The sequence below is a fragment of the Heliangelus exortis genome, chromosome 1, assembly GCF_036169615.1.
Source record: "Heliangelus exortis chromosome 1, bHelExo1.hap1, whole genome shotgun sequence".
Classification (NCBI taxonomy): domain Eukaryota; kingdom Metazoa; phylum Chordata; class Aves; order Apodiformes; family Trochilidae; genus Heliangelus; species Heliangelus exortis.
Window position 1 is genome coordinate 190240320 of NC_092422.1, and position 22958 is coordinate 190263277.

At 42.3% G+C, this 22958-nt stretch overlaps 1 protein-coding gene across 2 annotated transcripts in view; it reads left to right on the plus strand.

Moving 5' to 3' along the window:
* Window positions 1-290: 290 nt before the first annotated feature.
* The window catches only part of FRMD4A (FERM domain containing 4A), a 367278-nt gene continuing 344610 nt past the window's right edge, over window positions 291-22958 (plus strand). The window contains exons 1-2 of one of the 2 annotated variants that reach the window (XM_071734084.1): window positions 291-379; window positions 850-984. In XM_071734084.1, the coding sequence (XP_071590185.1) occupies window positions 940-984 (45 nt within the window). In that variant the 5' untranslated portion in view covers window positions 291-379; window positions 850-939. Of the gene's footprint in view, window positions 380-849; window positions 985-22958 lie in introns of those variants that run through there. The other variant, XM_071734081.1, reaches the window with a different exon arrangement.

Here is a 22958-nt window from a genome sequence, read left to right on the forward strand (position 1 = left end):
GTCTCCATGCAGTACAGGCAGCATGATCGGAGTGCTAACACAACAGCCCGTGTAATTACATGTTTCTGGGAAGTGTGTTAGCTCCACGGGGAGCTGAGTCCATTTGGAGAGGAGGAGGGGGAAGAGGCATTAGGGTTTTTTGGTTGTTTTTTTTTTTTTTTTGGAGGGGGGGTAAGGTGCAAAAGGTCAGTGCATATAACCCACCTCTCGCTCGAATATGATAAAGGTAATTGTTGCTCTCAAGTGAATGCTGGGAGCTTCCTGGTTCTGAATCCTCTCACTTACTGCTCATGTCTGTACTATGCAGGTGTCTGCTTTCAAACCCAGGCAGAGCAGGGCTCTGCAAGAAGAGAGAAGAGGTTTGACCCTGTTGGAAGCGGTACGTTGCGATATTTGGCATTGTTTCTGTGCTAGCGTGGCCAGGGCAGGGAGGAAGATGCAGAGTCAGGGGCATGGCAGCTTTCTGCAGCCCAGGCATTTCTGTTGGAGGAGGAAGGAGAGTGGCAATTAAAAGCAATTAATTATAGTCTGCGTGCTGGGGCAGGGGGAGGATGGCTTGGACCTAACCTCTCATGTAGGTATCTGATACGTGTCCTGCATTGCTGCTGCTCACTGTGGTGGCGTGTGCCTGAGCTTTAAATATCCTGCAGTTCCTGATATCTTGTTTCTCCAGCAGGCTCTCCATTTCATTTTCCTCCTCTCTCTAGTGTAAAATTTGGCCTAGCTTAAGCTTCTTTCCCTGGCTGAGAAGGTTATTTCCTTCCCTCCTCTCCTCTCCACCCCCTCATCCATCCTCCCCTCCTCTCGCAAATGCTCTCCGACCCTGATTTGGGGTTTCTCTCCCTGCAGTTAGCTGGGGGCTCTGTGGATGCTTTGCTGTGACGAAGGGCCGAGGGCTGACCGAGTCTTGGGGAGGATTTGTACATAGGAAGAGAGGCAATGGCTGTGCAGCGTGCTCCCGAATCTGCCCTGAGCTTGCTGATGGTAAGTGCTTGCTGAAATCCATTTGGGAGGGGGGTGTGGGTGAGGGGAGCTTCACTGCATGGATTCAAGGCACCAAATCCACAGGAGGATTTTGTGTGAGCCACTGCTTGGCTATTACAGGTCCCGGGCAACTTTGTAAAGGGCTGATCTGATGGTGGCATGGGCACGGTCCTGCCGGGATGATTTTCAGTCCATCTGGACCAACGTTCAAAGCAGGATTTGGAAGTGACCTTCCCGGCAGAGCTAACGCTTGCAGTTGGGCTTTATCCTGAGCTGTAGTTTTTCACTTTGTTCATCATATCAGTGTCTCGAATTCTAATGTCCTTCTGCCTTCTCCTGCCTTTGCCCTTGCTGATTGTGAAACAACTTAAATGATGAGAGGGAGAGCTTGATTTGGCTGTTTTTTAAGGTGTGTTGCTAGCTGTGCCCAGGTGCTTGGATGTGGGATCATTTGGGGAATGGTCCTTTAAAGCAGGGAATCGCCACTCGACTCTCTGCAGAGTGTGTCAGACCTGCTGCTGACTGCCCGTGGTGTAATGACCAGTGGTTTTCTGAGCTATTTGCTGCTACATGTTGAGCCACTGACCTACTTCTCAAAGTTCTGCATATTTATAATATTCCAAAGAAGATTATTTAGCAAAACACGTGACTGAGTCCAGAAGCGTGCCACTGCTCAGATGCAATTAAAATAAACCCTTTTGGTGGGGTATTAGAGAGTTGTTTGGCTTTATTGATTTTTTTAAATTTTCTTTTCTCCTCTCTCCTGCTCTTGTTGCCATTTTCTCTGCAGCAGCTTCAGAGATGGTTTTAGTGTAAGATCTCTGCTGGATGTTTTTCTGCTGAAATGTCACTGTTAATGTTTCTGTTGGAGAGTTATTATAAGCAAAGAGCGTGTGTGTGCACACGTGTGCCTGAATGTATAGATACATATGCATTATGGATGTATATTTCTACAATTATTATTACTGAACCAATCTCTGATTGTGTTACGAAGTGGTCTGTGGCACTCAGAGACATGATGAGTTCAGTAAAGGGAACGCTGCAGGATAATCGCCCTGCAGTGCCTAAGGTTGTTATCAAAGGTCAAGCTGAGAAAAGCAAATTTTCTGTCCATTACTCAAATTACTAAACATGCTATTAAACCTCTGTGTGGTTTGTTTTATATTTGCCAGTGACTGGCTTGCTGTGTAAGCTCATTTTATTTCCTCTTGCTTACCTCCAGACTTCCTGGCTTTTTAAATAGCCTCTTGCTATTTCTGTTTCAAAGATAAAATGATGTGTGTGTCACCCCTGTGTCATTGTACGGGCTGTATATGCTTTTAGTTTCACTGTCCTCTTAGTTCTCCTATTAAACCTCTCCTTGCTCTGAACTCCTTGGACAGACCTTGTCAAACACAGGTACAGTGCCAAGCAGCCCACAGTTTTTCTGTTGTAAAACATGGCTTTCTGCTGCTACATGGTCTTGCCCCAGTTGTCATTTTGAGGTGGGTCAGATGTTTCTTCAGCTCTGGCCCACAACCTGGACCTCTTGGGTCTCCTCCCCTTGGGCACAGCCCTGGTCAGGGCATTTATGGTTTCCCAGCCCTAGGTGGATGGGCTGGGTTGGGGATGCAGAGCAGAAGGGGATCTTGCCTTTGACTCAGTGGATAGTTGGGTCATAGAGATGGGGATTCATTTCTATGTTGTGTGATGACTTGTGTGACTCTTTGGACTCTGTTCCAGGAGTGTCTGATCCTAGGGGCTGGTTATGGGTGTGGAGAAGGTGATTTTGTATGCTCTGCTCTTCTTTGGTTTTGATTGCATGCTTGAGCAGGCTCTTCTTGAATCAATAATAAATTATTGCATAATTCATCCCACAATGAGCAGCTATAATGGCATCTCTTCTAAAACTGCCACCCTCCAGAGATTAGAAGATTAGATGTCTTTGGGAAGTCCACAGAAGTAGCTTTTAATACTTTGATAGGGTTTTCTCCATTGAGAGAATTTTCTCTCAGCAATAAGGATATTTCTGTACTGCATTTCCTCTGCAATAGGATGCAGAATGTGCATACAACCATTCACTTTTTATGAGACCTAATTGGCAGAAGCACTGGGCAATGCTGCAGCATAATCAGTCTGAAAATATCTCCTTCTCAGTGGGGTACCTCAAAGCACTTTGTATTGCAAGTAAAGAAACCAAGATGCAGGGGCATGAGTTGACTTCCTTGGAATTTAATGCACTGACCTGAATGGGCCAAATTTCTGATCATTTAAGACAAATGGACATTTTCCAAGGTATGGGGTTTCCTTCCTATAGAGGGGCCATCTATAGGACATGGATATCTAGCATCAGTTTGTCCCTGCAGAGAGAGCTGCACATGGCTCTGTGTGGCATTTCTGGGTACACAGTGACAGTGACAGTTCATGATGAGCTGCCTGTTCCTGGTAAATGCTACCCAGGACATGAAAGTGCCATGGCATAAAGCAGGTCCCAGACAAGAGGTCAGCAGGGAGTTCCACATTGCTTGTGCAGCTGTTAACACACTGGAGAATATTATTAAACCTGCAGCCTTAAGTGGACAGGTCCTACTTCAGTTTAGTGAAATAAATAATTTAATTAATCTAAACTGAATGGGTTTATTTATTTTTTTTTTTTCATACAGAGACTGAAATCTGAAATGATAACTGCAGCTCATCCATTCTGGTAAATGACAAGTGATTCTGGATTGTGCCAGGTCTTATAGGGCTCCCTGCCCCAGACATCACAGCAGATGAAGGATGTTGCCAGGTTCAGCATGGAGAAAATTGGGCTGAACTGTGCCCAAAGTGGTTCTGCCTGTAGCATTATCAAATCATTATAACAGAGATTCCTCCATTTCTGTGAACCAAGAGGAGGGAGCATGTAAGCATGAAATAGCAAATACCATGTCTTGTTAGGAATGGCAACACCTGCTGTGTTAAGATCATTAATTCTGATGGGAGTAAGTGCAATACTAGTAGGATTTTATGTCTGTCTTATTAGGATATTGTAAAATTTTAAAGCTGCAGACATTGATTGTACAGATTTTAACAGCACAATAATTTATGACACCTGGTGTCTCTTGAGGCACCATTACTGCATCTCATGAAAATAGATCTTAGGGACTTGACCTTCAAACTACTGTAGGTCATAACACTAGCACTAATTAGTCTGTTAAATGGCAGTGGAGATTCAGAGGTACAGTATTCAGTATACAGTTCAGTGGATGCCCGTTAATCCAAAATTATCTTGAAATGGTAGGGAAGAGAAGCATGGTTTTCTGTTTCCAGAAAAGCTCCAGCTCCAGCTAGATCCTCTCACACCTTCCATCAATTTGAAGCTTTATTTTATTTATAATCCATCTTTGTTCTCTCTGTTCTTTACATATAAATCCTTTCCTTGAAGAAATAAAAATGTACCATTTAGAAAACAAGTATACTTGTAAAATAATGGTAAATGCTTATGTTCAGAGGAATATATTTCCTTTCAAGAGACCATACAATGTCTAAAATTCATTATGTTTCTTCTGAGTTGCATTTAAAGCTGAGGCTGAAATGTGGGTGAATCCCAGGTGATACTAATGACAGGGGACCTGGTTCCACCATATTTCAAGGTGGAAATGGTTGTCAACAGGGAACGTGGAGCATTAAATGAGGCTGTGGTGTTCCCAAGGCTCACAATGGAGAGTGAGAAGTTGTCTGGTCAGCTCACCATTGGGCAACCTCAGTGTTTCTGTGTTCTGCTGGGTTAAAAACATTGCAATGGACGTCTAAGGCAGACACCAGCAACTGGAGGACGTGTGAAAGCTGTTTCTAAGCCTTAGCATAAATAACTGGCATCTGGCTGTCATTCTTCACTGAAAATCTCAGTATGCTGCTGAGCTTTCAGTCCTCCTTTTCAAGAGGATTCTCCAGAATCATCCTTCCAGCCCTCAAGCAAAGCTACACTGTAGTTCTCAAAACAACATGAATCTCCTGAATCTGATCATTCTGAAATGTTGTGCTGAACTCTGTAGGATCTCCTTTAAAACAACCTTGTAGATCTTAACTGTATCACTACTGCAAGGGCCATGCTCTGCTTGGTTGGCTTCTGAGGTGCTGGATTTGGCAACTTTCTGGATATTTCATATGTTATTTTACATGTTTGACTGATAGGTTTTTATGCCTGAAGTCTGCAAGCTGGGTAACCAACTAAAAGGATATGAAACTTCTAAGCCCCATTTAGATCTAGGACTAACCCTCCCTACTATAAAACTCTGTTTTGCCCCACTCAGACCTCTGGGCAGACTGCAGCAGAGGCTTGGCAGATCAGATTAAAGCCTTTGGGAGCAGCAAGGTTACAGTGAAGGGATGAGGTAATTTTCTGCCTGTCTCCTCTCCCACTTGAGTTATCTCTATGTTGATGGCATGCAAAAGCCCTTGACATTCAGACCTCCTTGCTGTGCCCTCAGCTACAGACCACGCTGACCTGGAAGGGAAGCTCTGCTTGGCACTCTCCTTCCATGGATACAAAACCTGCTCGTTCTTTGCCATTGCAGCTCTCATCTGTGCTGAAGCAGTGTGACATGTCAGCAGTATGTGACCCAGACAGGGTCTGGGTTTAAGCAGCAGTCCCTAGGAACAAACCCTGCCTTCCCCCAGGGATCAGCTGCACTGCTCGCATCTCTCCTCAGATTTGTGCCCACGATGATGTCGGTGAGGATACTTGAGCAGGAAGGGGAGGTGATTATGAAGCCCTCTCTGTTCTCCTTTTGCAGAAATTCCACTGTGCAGGTGTGTGGGCTTCATCCACAGCCTTCCTAGAAGGTCTGGGCAGGAGATGATAACATGCTTTGGCACCTGGAGATGGCAGGGGAGGAGCTGTGCCAGCAGAAATCTGCCTTCCTCCCCAGCTCCTTCCTTCATCCAGCCAGGCAGAAATTTTATACTGGGCTGTGTGAGCAGAAGATAGCTGAGCTTTGCTGGTTGCTCTTCTGGAGGATGGGATGAGAGCAGAACATTTCTTCCCAGTGCTTTGTGACTTCTTGCTGCCTTGGACCAGGGAACTGAGGCATTTCTTGTTGATAAGTTTCCCAGTAACACTGAATGGTATCTGAACTTTACTATATGACTCTGTAAACTTGCAGTCAGACTTCAAACACTGTGGTTTAATTCTTCTGAATGAGATTAAACACCCCCTGGGATTGCTCTTGTCTTCCCTGTGGTGTTTGTCACCTTTTCCCCATCTGAGCTGCAGGACTACAAAATCATTATCCCTTCCACTCTGCTCTGGTGCATGCCATCAATTTTCTTTTCCTTGTCCCTCTGCATGAGCGTAGTGTTGAAGAAGCAGACAATGCTGTTTGCACATTCTCCCATTTATTACTATGCTTCAAAATAGGAGTAAGAAGGATTACTGGTTTATTTTATTTTTTTTATTTTTTTTTAATATGAATATGGCTTGTGCCTTTTATTCCAGCTGCTCATTCTGAATGACTGAAAAAATTATATCATCGGAGATGTGGCCATTGATTTTTTTTTTTTTATGGTGTTACAAAGCACTTCTATTTGTAGAAGAGAATTAGTGGGCACTTGAGTAAATCATCATTGTGATTAACTGGAGCCTTTGTACAATTATGAGGAAAGTAAGATATTAGCAGATTGAAAAGATACTGAATATCACAGCTTCATTTAATAATATATAGAATATTGTCACTCTGAATTTTAAAAAATAAAATACTTTGGAAAACTTGGCTGATGCCCCTAAACCAAAATAAAATATTAAAAAGGTTGTAATTGCCACAATTATAACACAAGTCTATCAATAGCTACTAACACATAGGAAGGACTTATAACATTGGTAAGTTGCAATTTTTCAATTTTTGCCTTCTGGCTACTGATGTCAGACTTCCATAATTACTGTACTCATAACTTTTGAGGATGGCACCAACCCAGCTCTCTGTCAGGCTGATGTGCTCAGCACATCAGGGCTCTGAGATGTCCAAAAGTCCTTCCTCAGTACATCCCATGGAAATGCAGATTTTTGTGATTAGGCACCTACAGGTGGTATGATAGCACCTCTATTGTTGGTCCTAGGAGCCCCTTGGAGCCTCCAGCATGAGTGACAGCCACTTTGTTTTGTGTCACCCTGAAGCCACCAGCTGGATGTGGGGCCTGTACCCTGCTGGCAAACTGGCTCTCCATGGACACTGTAAATGAAATGGGTGTTCAGTGCTGGGAATTGGGTGTTTCCACCCCAACCATCACTGCCAAACCTTGGACAAACATGCTTCCTGCTCCCCTATGGGCAGATGCATACCTTTTATTCCCACATCCATTAATTCTCTGTGTTTAAACATCATCAGGCCCAGAAACTTCCATAAATGAGTTGCAATCAGTCATTTCACATGAGGATTTGAACACCACTGAATATCAAACTAACCCAATCCCATCCTCACCTTCAGGTGATGTCCATTTTCTTGTTTAAATAAATTCTTGGCTTGTCCTGAAGCTGAAACTCTCCAAGCCTCTGAAATGAGGCTTCTTTCCTGTTTGAAGGGCTACTCCCCCAGAGAGCCTCTTAGCACACTTGCCCTGAAGCACTGCCCGTGGCCAAATGGCATTTCCATGGCCTTGCTGGGAGGCAGCATGGCACCAGATCTTCTTCAAGAAGCCTCTCAGACATGAAGAGACCCACAGAAATGTCCCCCTGTCTGTATTTCATAGAAACCAAAGCCATGGTGAATGCCAGATACCTATTTAGAGGAACAGGTTGACACACAAAATCCTATCAGTTTTTTTACATCCTTCATGGGATTAAAGAGGGTAGTCCCCAAATCAGAGCTGCTAATTCCCAAAGGAAAGCCAGCACCTCCTAGTGCTGGGTCTAGTGCCTGTCCTTAGCCTTTCAGGTCTCCAAAAAGCTGATGGTGATGCTGAAATACCAACAACTGACCAGGAATGGTGAGACCTGAGCCCAAGGTTCTTTGTTTTCAGAGCATGTTGCAAAAGCCTTGCTGAAATAATAAAATGTAATGAATGAAGTTAACCAGGGAGAGCAGAAAGCTGTGTGCAATACCCTGATATTCTTTGTAAAACAGCCACAGAGCTGTTGGGGCACCATGTAATTTAATGAAAACAGAATATTCCTTCTCCTTCCTGTCCTTACCCCAACACACACTGCCCACCTCCTGCCAATGAAAGGTTGCTCCCTGCAGTGCATCCTCTGCTGTCCTTCCTCCTCCCCATCCATTTGCAGCCATCAGAGAGAAAAAAAATTATTTTTAGGGAGGCTTGGCTAGTGCAGAAGCAGAATTCACACAGAGATTTGCTTCACACTATTTTTCTATCTGTGGGCAGGCTGTGATGATCTTCGTGTGGCAAGACACTCGGCTTTGACTCCCCATAATTTGTGTGGAGTTAATGGAAGAGTGCTGTATAACATGTACTTGACTTAATATAGGTTCAAGCTCTTTTTAGTCCAATACATTAAAGCAAAATATGGGACAGTTTCATAGTAAATAAGATGAAAATGTTTTTTTTCATTTTGGAATAATATGAGGCTAATTGAGCCTTAGTGGTCAAAGCATATTGTATTTCCTGGTAATTAATTGCTGGCTGTGATAGCTGAATGCATAAAACTATGTCTTGGGACATTAACCCCAGGTCATTAGTACTCAAGGAAATGTCTAGTAAAGGTCATTATTAGTGCTGTTATATGAGCTATTGTAATAGAAAAAAAGTTGACATGAGCTTTTAAAAAACCCATTAACCTTGTTCTGGTCTCATTTCAAAGATATGGGAACAAAGGCTGTTCTCAGTTATTCTGCATTTACATTGATTTTCAGGGGATTAGATTCTGCCCACTTTCCTCTCCAATTCTCTTTCTTCTCTGTATTTACTATCAGACACAGTCTCTGCCATACACTGCCTTGCAAGAAAAAAACCAAAAGTAAATAGTTTTCTTACACAGGTTTATTCACAAACAGTTTTTATTGTGTGAATATTTTGACCCATTCTTCAATCAATGTTTTCCTACTGGACCATTTTGGTCATTTTAGGGAGCTTCTCATTTTTGCATGCATCATTTAAATTTCAAAGGCTAAGTAAAAAAATCACAGACTTGAAAATTCCCTGAGGGCTTTGATTCTCAGCTGTTGGACAATGTTCCTGTTTGGTTTCTCTCTGTTTAGTGATTTACGTGAGATGCTTCTTCTAAATGCAGGTTTCAGTCATGAAATGTCTACATTTCTCAAAAAAAGAAAAAAATAAAAGCATCTGTACTCATATTGCAAGTAAAATGTGTCTGGTTTTGGCTAGCCCCAAATATATTTGGGGAGGAGAGGAAGAAATTAATTCTGTCCACTTGCATGATGAAATATAAACTGATGGCAGAGAGCTACTGGACATTTTAGCACTGTATGACCACATGGACAAATGAAAAGCTCAACAGTTTTGTACCTAATGGGAGTTAGAAACAAATCCTGTTTGAAATCTTTGTTATTGTCCAGGTATAATAAAGCAAGGAAGGCTTGATTTCCAAAACCATGAAAACAGAATTATATATTATCATCTCTGAATAAGAGAGCAGCGAGTTTTTATTTTTAATAATCTTTTATTAAGTAAGCATTCAAAACACTTGTGGTGTTTGTGCACTAACACGACTGTCTCTCTCTGTTTCTCATACATAGCCTGGTGTCTATTGATTGTTCCATCATGGGTAGCTGGATCTCACCCTGTTTAAGTTCCACAAAACTTCCCCCATTGCAGAAAACCACTCCTACCCCAGGGAGAAGAATTTGATCTTTCTTCTCTTAGGATCAAGCTGGGAGAAGAGCGTAAATCCTTATTATTCTACTTATCTCTGTGACATTTCCAGTTTCTATGTATGCAATCAGAAGAATTTGGCTCATTGATCTTCAAACTCTTCAGCAATTTTACACTCTGAGCTGGGTGGTGTGACCTGTACAGTCTCTGTGTTGCTTTTCATCGATAAAAGTTTTTACCTGGATGAAGACAGCTTGGTTGCTGCATATGAGCTATCAGTCTGGGAGATTATTATTAGTTCTCTGGTGGAATATTTATTTCCAAACCAAAATTAATTCTTAGATGAGCCTTTGAGTACATACTCTGCCTTGATATTTTTAGGTCCTGAAGCTGCTATTTCAATGAGAATGGGGTGGGGAAAAATTGTCCATAATGTTTGGGATGTACAGTTTTAGTGCCATCTGGCTCTGTGATGCAGCAGATGTATAATTGATATTCACTGCTGATTTGCCACTTTATTTTCTGCAGACATTGAATGCTGTAATTGTTTATACAGTGTGATCCTAAATACCCATGTGAGAACTTTCAACCTCACGTGTTCCCTACCAGAAGTAGGGAACTTGTTCCCTAATACTCAGGAGGAGGATTCATTAAAAGATAATTTGCAGTAAGCCAAGCCAAAATCTTGCAGGAATCCAGTGAGTAAGAAAAAAAATTTTTTTCTAAAGGAGTGGCTTGTTCCTTTAGAACCATGGTTTAATGTAGGAAATCTTGTTGGGAAAACTTAAAATGCTGATCCTAAGCCTGGTTACCTTTGTACACTGATTGAAATGTAGGATGTAGGGAAGATTAAAGGAAAAGAGTTAGATTTATTTTTCCTTCCTTATTTGCAGAGATGGGAATCTAATTCAGGGGAAAAAATTATTTGGAGTACACCCAAAAGGTCAACTGTAACATCAAAGGAACCATTTTCTCTAGGGCAAAGACTATTCAAATAAAAAACCCAAACATATACAGAAACCACAACACTGAATTCTGAACAGATGGGGAAGCATAGATGTGCTTTTTTTTTTCTTTTTTTTTTTCCTCTGTCATTATTTTCAGGAAATGCAATCGCTAAAATCTTGATCAATCAGTAGGTGTTAATTTTAACCTATGACTGGCTTTAAAGATTCTCCTCTGAGAATACTCTAGACCTCAATCTACTCATGCTGAAATAAGAGAAAATGTGACCAGTAACATCAGTGGCAAGAAGTGACCTCCTTTATTTTATATTGCTGCCCTTCTTTTTGACAGCAGTGGCTTTTTATCACAGTAGTTAAAGTCACTAAAAAGTGGCAATAATTGCCCAGGGCTTTGCATTCAGCTTCAAAGGAAAGAGAAGTTGGTGATAAAGAATTTGAATCTGGCTTCATTGCAAGTGACATTTTAAGTAATCATTCATTAAGCCAATGCAGGAAAATTCAGCTCTGGGGGTGTTCAGAGAAACCAAGGTCCATTTTGTTGCAACTTGTTCCTTTTCACAAGCCATATCTTGTATTCAGCATAATCCTAAAAAATCTCCTATGTCTTGAAGGAACTGGGGTTGTTCAGTCTGGGGAAAAGCAAGGTGAGGGGACATCTTTATTACTCTCTACAACTACCTGAAAGGAGGTTGTAGTGAGGTGGAGGTTGGTCTCTTCTCCCTAATAACAAGGAAAAGGACAAGAGGAAATGGGCTCAGGTTGCACCAGGGAAGGTTTAGTTTGGATATTAAAAGAAACTTCTTCACTGGAAGGGTTATCAGACTCTGGGATGGGCTGCCCAGGGAGGCGGCTGCATCACCATCTCTGGAGGTGTTTACCAGATGTGTAGATGTGGTGCTCAGGGATATGGTTGAAACCCTGACCTTGGCACAGTTTGGTTACTGGTTGGTAGAGTGAGATGAATGGTTGGACTCTGTGATCTTAAAGGTCTTTTCCAACCAGAATGATTCTGTGTGATTCCCTCTCATGAAATCTGTGTGATCTGCTCTCATGTTTCAGTGTATCTCACAGTAACAGTCTGCTCATATGTAGAGGCCATCAGAGCTGGTGATGGCTCAGGTGACACATGGTTCAGGTGGCAGTGTGAGCAAAGGACCCAGTGAGGGGGTAAGGATGCTGCAGAAGGAAAGCACAGGAGATGTGTGGGAGTGTTCAGGGAGGGCAGATGGGCTCAGATCTAATGCAATAGATGTGCACTGCAGATCCAAGTTTTCTTTCAGATCTGCTGTCTGAAGAAACCCAACAAGTTAAAGAGAAACAGAGAGTCAATGCAGGAAAAAACATAAATCTGACTGCATTAGTGTTGTTCATATTTAAAGTTGGGAGAAGAAGAGCTTTTCTCTGTGAGACATCTTGTCACTTCCATGCTGGGTGTCTGTGATAAACACAAGCAGAAATCCAGCTACAGTCCCATGTATGATTAATTTTACTTGTGTAACTTCTTGTTGAGGTCTAGTTGGAGTCTTTAATGGGGAGAGACAACAACATCTAAGGGTAAAAAAGATCACACTTGCTTGTGTGTTCTTGTGGTTTTTTACTTTTTCTCTTTATTTTATTTTATATTTTATTTTATTTTATTTTATTTGCAGTATCTTTCTGTGATTCATGTAAGAAACAAAGGGGAAGTTTGTAGTCTCACAGCACATGCAATGCAGTACTTGGGCTGAGCTTGGAGAGTGTTGGGAAGCACATAAAAATTTAGGGGACAGCCTTATAGAGAATAATACACAGAGGACTGGTCTGTGATTAAAAGGAACTGGAAATTTGCACAGAGATGGAGGCAGCACGAAGCTGGGATCCCAGATCTTGCAAGGAGCAGGTTGACCAACTCCCTGTGATGTACATCTGCTTACTCTGGTGACACCTCATTCCTCTGAAGACATCACCTGCAGGTGAAAATATACGTTTGTCAGAAGCCTTTAAAGCTGTCTAGGACCTCTGCAGAACTGCTCAGTTTATTTTGTATGTTAGCAAACTGCATCCTGCGATTCCAATTGGATCTCCAAAAATACATGAGCAATCCTACGCGACTTGTTCCTCCTACCAGTGGGCTGGAAGGACCTCCTTGTGGGAAGAAACAAGTTTTCTCTCCCATATCTCTTCTACTAGAGCTTTATTAGACCCAATTCTGGCCCTGCCAGTCAAAATAAGAAGGCAGCTTCCCCTCAGAGAAGCTTTCAAAGCTTCACATAAAGTGTCTTAATTTTCCTCATGTAGTGCTGTATGGAGCAGCTTTGAGCTGCAGCATTTACAAAGAGACCACGGTGTGAGGAGCCACAGCCGGGGCTTCCAGAGCACAACATCTGGTGGGGGAGTCTGCTGTGATTAGAAAAAGTGTTATGTTATTACCAGAATCAAATTATCTGAAGGTGTCCTGCTGGTAAGCAGCAAGTATGGGCTGTAGTGAGTCCTAAATTGATGAGTGCAAGAGAGGCAGTATTAGATCTCCAAATCCCTCTTTGGGTTAAAGTTGGATTTTGTCAATATTCTCATCTAAAACCTAATGCAATATGTCTCAAGATACAGGCTACTGCTGAAACAAATTTTATTTTTGCTTCTACACATTAATATTATGTTCCACAGCTTTGTGGAATGTTTCCCATCAGAATGTCCCCTGAGGAATGTGAAAGGCTTTGCTGGAAGCAGAAATTGATGGCTCTCTTGCCATGGGAGGTCTCTGTCTTTCTTAAAATTAATCTCTTCTAGCTGTGGGCAAAGGAGCCGTGCAGGGACAGAAGTCAGGACAACTGTAGCTGAAAATGAGGCTGCAGGGAATGTGGAAAATGTGGATGCAGGAATGGTGACCTGTGGACTGATGTTCACAATCCAAAGCCAGTGTAGGGGGTACCTGCATCCCAGCTGAGATGCAGCAGCTCTCCATGGGGGTGATCCCATTCTGCTCTTTGCACTCTTCCTTGACGTTATGAGTGAATAGATTTTCCTTTGCTTTGCAGCAAAAAAAATTCCTAAGTATCAGCTGAGGAACAGTAAGTTCAGCTGCTTCAACTCTGACAGTAAAGGTGGTCTCCTCACTCCCTATTGCTGTACTCCTGCAACCATCTAAAAAAACCTGAAATGTTTGAAGGTGTGCTTGAGTTTTTAGCACAGGATGGGGCATCACTGGCAGTGGTAGGTGGATTTGCTTGGTTTTGCCTTTATAAACAGGAGACAGCCTCCTGCTAGGAATTCATTGCTCTCTCCCCATATCCTGATAATCATCTGGGATCATCTAAAATATATTCCCTTGCTCATAGTCACACATCTATATCCTACCATGCTGCTACTGAGTTTGCATTCGTGTGGCACCTGAATTCTTTTTAGAGGCAGGATCTGCATGGTAACAGAAACTTTGCAGACATGGTGAAAAAAATTAACATTTCCTCTTCATTCTTGAGTCCATGTCTTTCAGATCATTGTAAGTTGGACACTTGTCTCTCTTGCCTGGTAAGGATGACTGCATCCTTTGCAGGTTTTCCTCTGGGGAAATTTACAGTAAGATTTAAATGTGAAGTGAGCAGTCCCTTTAAAGTTGCATATGCTAAAGGGATGTGACTTATGAATCCTGTTAGCAATAATGGCTGCACGAGGATATCAAACACTTAGTCAAATCAAGACTTCGCTGTGATTCATCTTGCACTAAAAGGTTTGCTATAAATTTTATACTGTGCCAAACATTTTTATGTACCTCAAGTCTGTGGGCTGTGTTTGATGCTTAGAAGTTGAGTTTGTTTTGCTTTTGTTACTGACTGCTGGAGGAAGATGTGCATATGTTTGTGTAGCTGAACAGAACTAAAACTCATCTGGCAGTAGAAGCAGGTGATAATATTAAGCTGCAAATAGACCATCTATCTTGAGTTAGAAAGACCAGTACTTTTTTCATTATTTCTAGTTGCCAGCACAGGTGGCATCTTAAGAATAGAGAAGACTCAGTGGAGGGGAGCAATTTACTTAAAAATTGCTGTTAAGAAATAATTAATATAAAATGGACTTTTTGTAGTGGATATTTGAGCACTTTGTGTCTGTTCACTTGCTTTCTGGCCTTAGGCTACACTATGGGGCTGGCTTGATGGTGGTGTTTGTACCCTGCCAGCTGACTGGCACCTATGGGGTGACACTGGAACAGTATGACTGGGAAGACCATCAAGCCTAGAGGAAAAAGCAGGAGCTGAGAAGTCCTCTGTATCCAGACACTGAGGAGTTTCTAACATCTCAGTGTAGCTTATACATTGGGCTATAAAAGTCCTGACACATGATGGCAAAGGAAAGTTTTGGGGGCCAAAGAGACACCAGTTCCTGAGAAATGGCCAGGGAAGGTGACTCTGTGCCTGAATTGATCTCAATAGCAGGGCTTAAACATGGCCCTGGGTCCAAATATCTCAACAAACAGATTCAGAGCCTCTTGCATGAGTATGGCTTGTCACATCTTCCCAAGTCCCTCCTGAGCAGGGCATGTGGCACCACCATGACAAGGAGTAGGCATGTCTTCAGAACACATATTTTATCTCATTGTCTTGGTTTTTAAGCAAAATGGACAATATTAAACAAACAAACAAACAAAACAAAAGCCAAACAAAACAAAGCACAAAAAACCCCAACAAGCCAAACAAAAAACCCCACAATAAACCACCTCGAAATATATAGGTTTTGGCATTCCTTGTGGGCATTTCCCCTCCTCCACCCCAAATACACCCACTTTTCCTCCTGAAAGTAAAATAAAGGACAAGTAACACAGTCTCAGCTTTACCCACTTCACCAGCACAGTGCTGCCTGTGCAGTTACCTGGAGCTCTCAGCTCTGTTGTGGATTTAGTCACCTTGGAGAAATTTTTTTGTCTTAATGTCATACTACTTGCTTGACCATAGCAGAGTTCTTAGGGCTTCTTTAAGGTGTGGGAGAACCAGAGTGACCTCAGGGACCCAGCCTGTGCCTCAGCACCTTTTTGAGATAGAGCATAAGCATGCACTAAAGCTGTCCATGGGAAGGCTTTTTTGGATGTTGTCTCAAACTGCTTCTCTAGTGATGGGGCCATTTCACAGTGAATCAATGAGGTGGCCACTCTTGCAGCTACATCTGAAAGAGGTTTTAAAACCAACTCTCAAATTTTGGATAAAAAATTACAGGGGGAACGGGGGAAGGTTGGGCGCTGTGATTTCACTTTTTGATTCCTTTTTCTAAGGAGGGTTAAGGAGTTTTGTTTCTTTTAGGTTGCTTGCTTAAATGCCACTTGTCTCTCTGAATCAGGACAGAAAATGACTGAATGCATGAGAGGTGGGCAGTAACATTTGGGGTCAGTGAACTATAGATTGCAATATTTGGCAGAGTTATTGCACTTGCCTGCGAGCTGCAGCAGTATCCCTGCTCCACCCGTGGGAGAGGAGAGAAAACTGCTCTGCTTTTCTCTCACTTGTCCCTTTCCATTGTGTCCCCTGGGTCTCCAGCCCTTCCTACCTGCTGAAGCCTTCCGTGCTATGTTATTGATTATTTTTAATCAAAGGGGTCAGATTATTTTCCCCAGCTGTCGGTTTGGTCCCTGTCACTCTGCTGAATACTGCTACTCCCTGAGATGATGAAAATAACCATCCAGATCATGAAGTTTAGAGGCAGAAAACAGGAAAAACCTGACTAGTCAAGGCAACTAGTTTTGCTTGACCTGGTGTTTGATGGTTTTGCCTCTCTGGTGTTTGTATTGTACAAAGTTTTTTATTATTGCTTCTGCAAGGCAATCTCTGAATAATTCATCCGCTTGTTCTCACTCCTTGGTTTCTGTGCCTCCTGATACCAGCCTTGAATTCTGAGGACCTGCTTTCAGGCACTGGTGTACATTTTCTGTATGCCCTTGGGCAGACTCCTTCACCTCTCTGTATCCTCTGGTTTTGGAAACAGTCTCAGTGTCCTTTTTGTGGGATGAGTTCTCACATCTCCAGGTATTTTGCCAGTCTCCTAATCCAGTCATGAGAGAGAGAAGAAAAATGTGTAGCTGGCCTATACAAAGATGAACATCTAGTGAAGAAAGATCTTCCTGGAGTGAATTCAAGCTCTTTCACCACACTGGGGAGAGACCCGTGTGAGGGAAGGTTCATGCTGCAAGGGGCAAGCTCCAGGCTGCCTTTTGCCATCGTAGATGCAACACCCATCTCCCTAAAAATCATCCATGAGCTGGAATTATGCAGTTGCTGCCATGACTCAAGCTATAACAGTGATGAGAACTTTCAAAGAAAACTTTGTGACCAAACTCTTCCAGCCTGCTTATTAGTGATGTGCAAATTATAGAAGTTCAAATGTTTGCACTCTGTGCTTGTAGCTGTTCCTTTGATTGCTAATGATGTTGATTCACAAAGAGCTTTCTAAAATAGATTATTTCATGCACCACACAAAAAGCAAATGAAAGGATGTTGCATAAAGCATTTTTTTTTTTTTTTGGTCATGTTAAGCCCTGTCCAAACATCTCAGGACTCATAAATTAGGTGGAAATAAAAAGCTATTTACCAGCTAATGAGCTAGACTTTAATTTTTAATCAGAATTGTAACTTAGAGTAAACACTAAACATGCACATTTAGTTGTGAGCTTCTGTCCTGAATTGTACTATGCAGTTGTCACTAATCTTTATTATTTATTCATGTTACAAGCTCAGCAATCATTGTACACTTCCTAAAATGCTCATGCTCAGAGCAAGTTGTCTACTTTTAAACTTATCATATGAATACCTTTGCTACCCAGCCTTTCAACCAGAGATAGTTTGAGGGTGAAAGACAACACGACAGTCCCCTAACAAAAATAAGAATTCTCGTAACCTGTTACACACCAAACTGAAGGCAAATTCTTTCAGCTGAATTGGATTTTCCTTCAGACTTTCATCAAAGCCTCCAGCAGCCATTTTCATTTTGTCTTTCTGCTAAGTGTGAAGGTTCTGAATACTGTTTAAAATAAATACATAAATAAGATTTTCTTTTTTATTTGCTTAGATAGGAGCCTAATTCTTTGGGAAATTCTGGTGTTTGGTGCCTCAATTGGTCTACAGTAGAATCATAGAATCATAGAATCATAGAATTGGCTGGGTTGGAAGGGACCTCAGAGATCATCAAGTCCAACCCTTGATCCACTGCCACTGTGGTTACCAGACCCTGGCACTGAGTGCCACATCCAGTCTCTTTTTAAATGTCTCCAGGGACGGAGAGTCCACTACTTCACTGGGCAGCCCATTCCAGTGTCTGATCACCCTCTCTGTAAAGAAATTCTTTCTAATATCCAACCTAAACCTCCCCCGGCACAACTTAAGACCATGGCCTCTTGTCTTGTTGAAAGTCATCTGGGAAAAGAGACCAACCCCCCCTGGCTCCAACCTCCTTTCAGGGAGTTGTAGAGAGTGATGAGGTTTCCCCTGAGCCACCTCTTCTTCAGGCTGAACAGCCCCAGCTCCCTCAGCCTCTCTTCCTAGGGTCTGTGCTCGAGTCCTTTCACCAGCCCAGTTGCCTCCTTTGGACCTGCTCCAGGACCTCGATATCCTTCCTGAACTGAGGGGCCCAGAACTGGACACAGGACTCGAGGTGTGGCCTCATCAGCGCTGAGTAGAGGGGCAGAATCACTTCCTTGGACCTGCTGGCCACACTGTTCCTGATCCAGGCCAGGATGCCATTGGCCTTCTTGGCCACCTGGGCACACTCCTGGCTCATGTTCAGATTCCTGTCAATCCAGACAGTAGTGGATGAAAGTACCTGCCTGGCTCAGAGTATGGGCTATGAACATTGCTTGGCATTTGTAGGGAAATTGTTCACAGGACTGGATTCACCTGGTCTGTTCATCTGCTTTTCCATGGAGCCCAGAGAAGGACAATGAGTATTTCTAGGGCATATGTCCTGTTTTGCAGAAAGTGGAAGTCTGAAACTGCTCTGATTGTGGTTTTTAGTATTCCTTTTCCTTTAGTTTACCATAAAGTGAATAGAAGGGATATACTTAAATCTGAAGAAGATGAATCCATCCTTGGTGATTTCTGGGTGCAGTTTCTGGCCTGTTCCAGACACACATATTTAGAGGTATGACCCTGCAGAAGCAGCAAAAGATGTCACTTGCATCACTCTCCCAGTTGTAACCTTTATTCCTGCAGTACAAGGCACAGCATCAGTCTACCAATGCAGTTTGACCTCAGGCATGATTTAGGCAGTAGTTTTTAACTATTAACTCCAGTATTTACTGGTCATAAAGGCATTTTCTGTCCAAAATATATCCTCAGGCTTCAGCTGATCTCTGGTTTACAAGGAACGTGGGTAGTCCAGTGTACTGGTACATGCATACAAAGATGATGGCTCAGTGAATAACAAGGAAGAGAAGCTTAATTGAGATTTAAAACTAATAATTTAAAAAATTAGATTACAACATCTAATTTCGAAGCCAAATAAGAAGACTGGTTGGCCTGGTTGATTCAGCTAGGTCCCATTTGCCAAACTATTTGAAATTTATTTTATCAGACAGAGAAAAGGTTTATCCCCAGAGATTCTTTAGAGTCTCTGCAAACACTATTCTACAGCTGAAATGAAATGATGACACTTGGGACTATAAGTACTGATGCTACTAGTTGAGAAATGCACTGCATGAATTTTTTTGCTATGTACCTTATAGGATATTGCTTGGAAATTTAAAGCCATATTTTGCTCTTCATAATGTTGTCTTTGTCTCTTCTGACACTTTCAATCTCTTTATAACACGATATTTTGCTGTGAAGAGGCTAAAAACCTGCAACAATAAATACTAATAAATGGAAACTGGACCAGAGAAGTGTCATGGCATTCAGCCAAGTTATAAAAAAATTGCCTGCTTTGACTTTTAGACAATGCTACTGAGAAAAGTACTATATAAGCTATTTTCTGGCAAAAATTAAATACTAATCTGTGTGTCTGATGATATAAAATACCATCAGGATTTACTTAATTCTTGGGGGCTTTTTCTTTTTAAAAAAAATCTACTTTGACAAATATGAAAGAGAGAAATAATACCAGAAAAGTAAACAAGGAATGCAGAATAACATTTCTGCCGTGGTTTTAAGGAAGATTGTCACATATAAATTCCCAAATGAGGCAAGATTCACAAGCACCCTCAGTAAGATGCTTATTCTAGTGACAGGCAGCAAGATGTTGTGCCATGGGAAAGCTGCTGCTGTTGTGGCAAATTGCTGCTGTTCTCTGAGAGAGGTGAAAGACTTACCCCACCTTGGAGAAATTGGCTCAACATGCTGAGATCTCCCTGGCACAAGTGTCTGGTTCAGATCTCTAAGTTGACCAAGTGGCCCTTGATGTGCAGTCAGGTTGATTGCCAGTCTACTAAGGATGAAACTGGAATGTATGGATTGATCTGAACCTTTCAGTTCTTTCAGAACCCTTCAGTTCTCTATGCAAAACCTTCTTTGTTTTTTTTTTCCTTTGGGCCACCTGGACGCTCCTCTGGTTTGCATTAGATTTAATGTGTAAAGAACTGGGGAACAATAAATTTTTGCATGTTAATCCAGCCTTAAAAATATTCATCTGCAGGGTATAAAATCTAAAGAAAGCTGAAAAATTTGTTGCCAGAGATAGTTTCAAGGCACTGAGGTTGAGATCCATGTCCCCTACAATGCAGCTCATAGTTTCAGATGCTCCATTGGGATACCTACATGTGTGCTACAGGTTTATGTTATTGCCATTCGTGTAGATCTACACAGTGGTGCTGAGAGACTTTCCAAACAGGAGGTGTCTGCTTAAGGTAGAACTGAATCCCCTCTGAAGGTGTTGGGTAATGTGCAGTGGGTGACATTTAGTGACTTAGTCATAGGTGTCCAGCTCCACTTGAGATGAATTCAGATATCCAAGGTATCCATCCATTTGTGTCTGGTGGGTATGACCCAGAACCAGAATTATACCTGCAGACCTCTGGAGTAGCATCTGGTGGTAAGGAAAAACCCCAAAAAGGAAGTGTAAATGGAGCTGCACTCCTGTCTGTGCTCTCTGCATTGTGTTCTGGGGGTTACTGTGGGATTCTGGACATTGTATGGTAAAAGGGGAGCCAAGAGACCTCAGGCTTCAAAGACTTGCTCTTGACCATAAAACCATAGGCTTTGAGGATATCATCTGAGGTGTGAATTTGCTGACTCTTACTTGTGTTTGCACTGATGGCTCTGCAGGTGAATTTCTGTGCCAGCCTTGCCTTTCAGTCTGGGCTGAGGCTCAAGTCTGCATCCTGAAAGAGAAATACATGGATTATTTATCTTCAGCCAGACTGCCTCTTTAGCCATAAAACTTCTTCCCTTATCTCAAACAACCAGCCTGACCACCTGCAGAAAATGATGAATGTCTTGTGCACTTTCACATGAACAATTGCCTGGTTTAAAACATTCACCTGCCTTGACTTCTCCAGCATATTTATACATTGCACAGGGCAACATCACATAGCTTCAAAACTACTGTTCCAGTAAAAAATAGTGCTAAGCTCCCTGTTCAGGAGCATTTGCAATCTACTTTTTTTTGGGTTGGTTTTGGGGATTTGGTGCAAGTTTCTAGAGCCATCCTGTCAGGTCCATATTGATGGGCATCTCTGAATGCCTGTAGGAATTCAGGGCAAGACTGCATCCTTGTTCTGTGCAACAGGATAAGGAAGGGCTGCCACAGGTTAGACTTAGGCAGTAAAGACTTCTTTGTGACATCCTCTCATTCTGCTGTCATCTATGAGTGACTGGGATGGGCAAATTTTGGACTGTGGGAACAAAGGTTGCACTTGACACTTAAGGATAACAGCAGTGGATGAAGTGATGTTTTGAAGGTTCAGTTCCCCACTGGAGCAGACCAGCTGAATTCTAACCCTTCCTTGGGGAGAATGGAAAGAGATTGTAGCCTCTGACATAACTCATCTTTTGTGAACAAGTACCAGTGACCCTCACTGCCCTCTTTCCTGGTGTTAACATTTTTATACATGTGTGTTTAGTGGCTTTGAAAACAGAGGCTACCAGTAACAAGAAAATATGTGGCAAGAAAACGGTAGCAGCAGATATGTGCTTTAAAAATTGTTCTGAGATACTCTAACTTCATTGTACTTCTAAAACATTTTTTTCCTGCCATCTCTACCAATGCTACAAGCAAGACATGGTGCAGCACTGCACCTCCAAGGCACAGAATCTGTTCTGTGTTGGTGTTACCCACTGGAAGGATTCCTGTGCAAAGCACTCAATCCATTGCTAAGTAAGGGAGAGTGCAGTAACATGGTTTGAGGACAGGACATGGCTAACATGCTGCTCCTGCTGTTCAGAGTCTTAGTTTTATAACTTCTGCAAAATTCTTTGTTCAGGTTTCTGGAAGTATTTTGTAACTGCCCACACATGCCTTTAAATATTGTCTCAAGCCCTACTAATGTATTTTTTGCAAAATTCAGTATATAATTAGTTGGTCTCTGAATCATCACATAATGCTATGTTCTGTTGGAGCTGTAACTATTAATTTTATTTAATTATTTAATATTCCAGCAGGCTAATTGCTAATGCTGGTTTAAGGACCAGTAAAGTTGTCACCAACAGATCATCAATTTTATCATCACAGCTAGATAAAACTTTTGAGCTTGAATATCACATCTAGTCCAGTACAGTGTGTCAGCCTCCTGTCTTTAGGGGCAATGGATACTTCCAGTCCCATTTTCCCATCACAGGTTTCAGAGCTTGTGTGGGAATGTATTGACATGCTGGCTGCTAATCATGCTTACACACTGCTGCTGAATGTCTGATGCTCAGCATCCTTACTGCAGCCCACTCAGACTTTACCCGAGGGTCTCAAGCATGTCATATCCAGGCTGGGAAATGGAGATCTGGAAAATCTGAGGCGGTGACTTAGTTTTCTGATCTGTATGAACTGTTAAGCTGTGGGGAAGGTGAGTATGGCAAATGGGGGAAAAAAATCTGATGTATGAAAAATGTGTGTGCTAGGACATGCTGGAATTGCAGCTGGTTTACTACTCTGCCTCCAACAGAGTGGGAAGCAGGAATATATGAAGTGAGTAAAACACAGCTTCATCTTTTCTCTTGTTCAAATGCCCAGGCAGAGCTGCTGGGTCCAGGGCAATGAACATGTCCTGCTCAGAGCTGGGTCTTTTCATGGCTGGATCATGGGCTGCCACCTCTTGCTTCTTTTCTGTAGTATAAATAATGAACTATAAAGTCTGATGCCTTCAGAAATGTTTCCTGAAGCTCAAGAAAATTA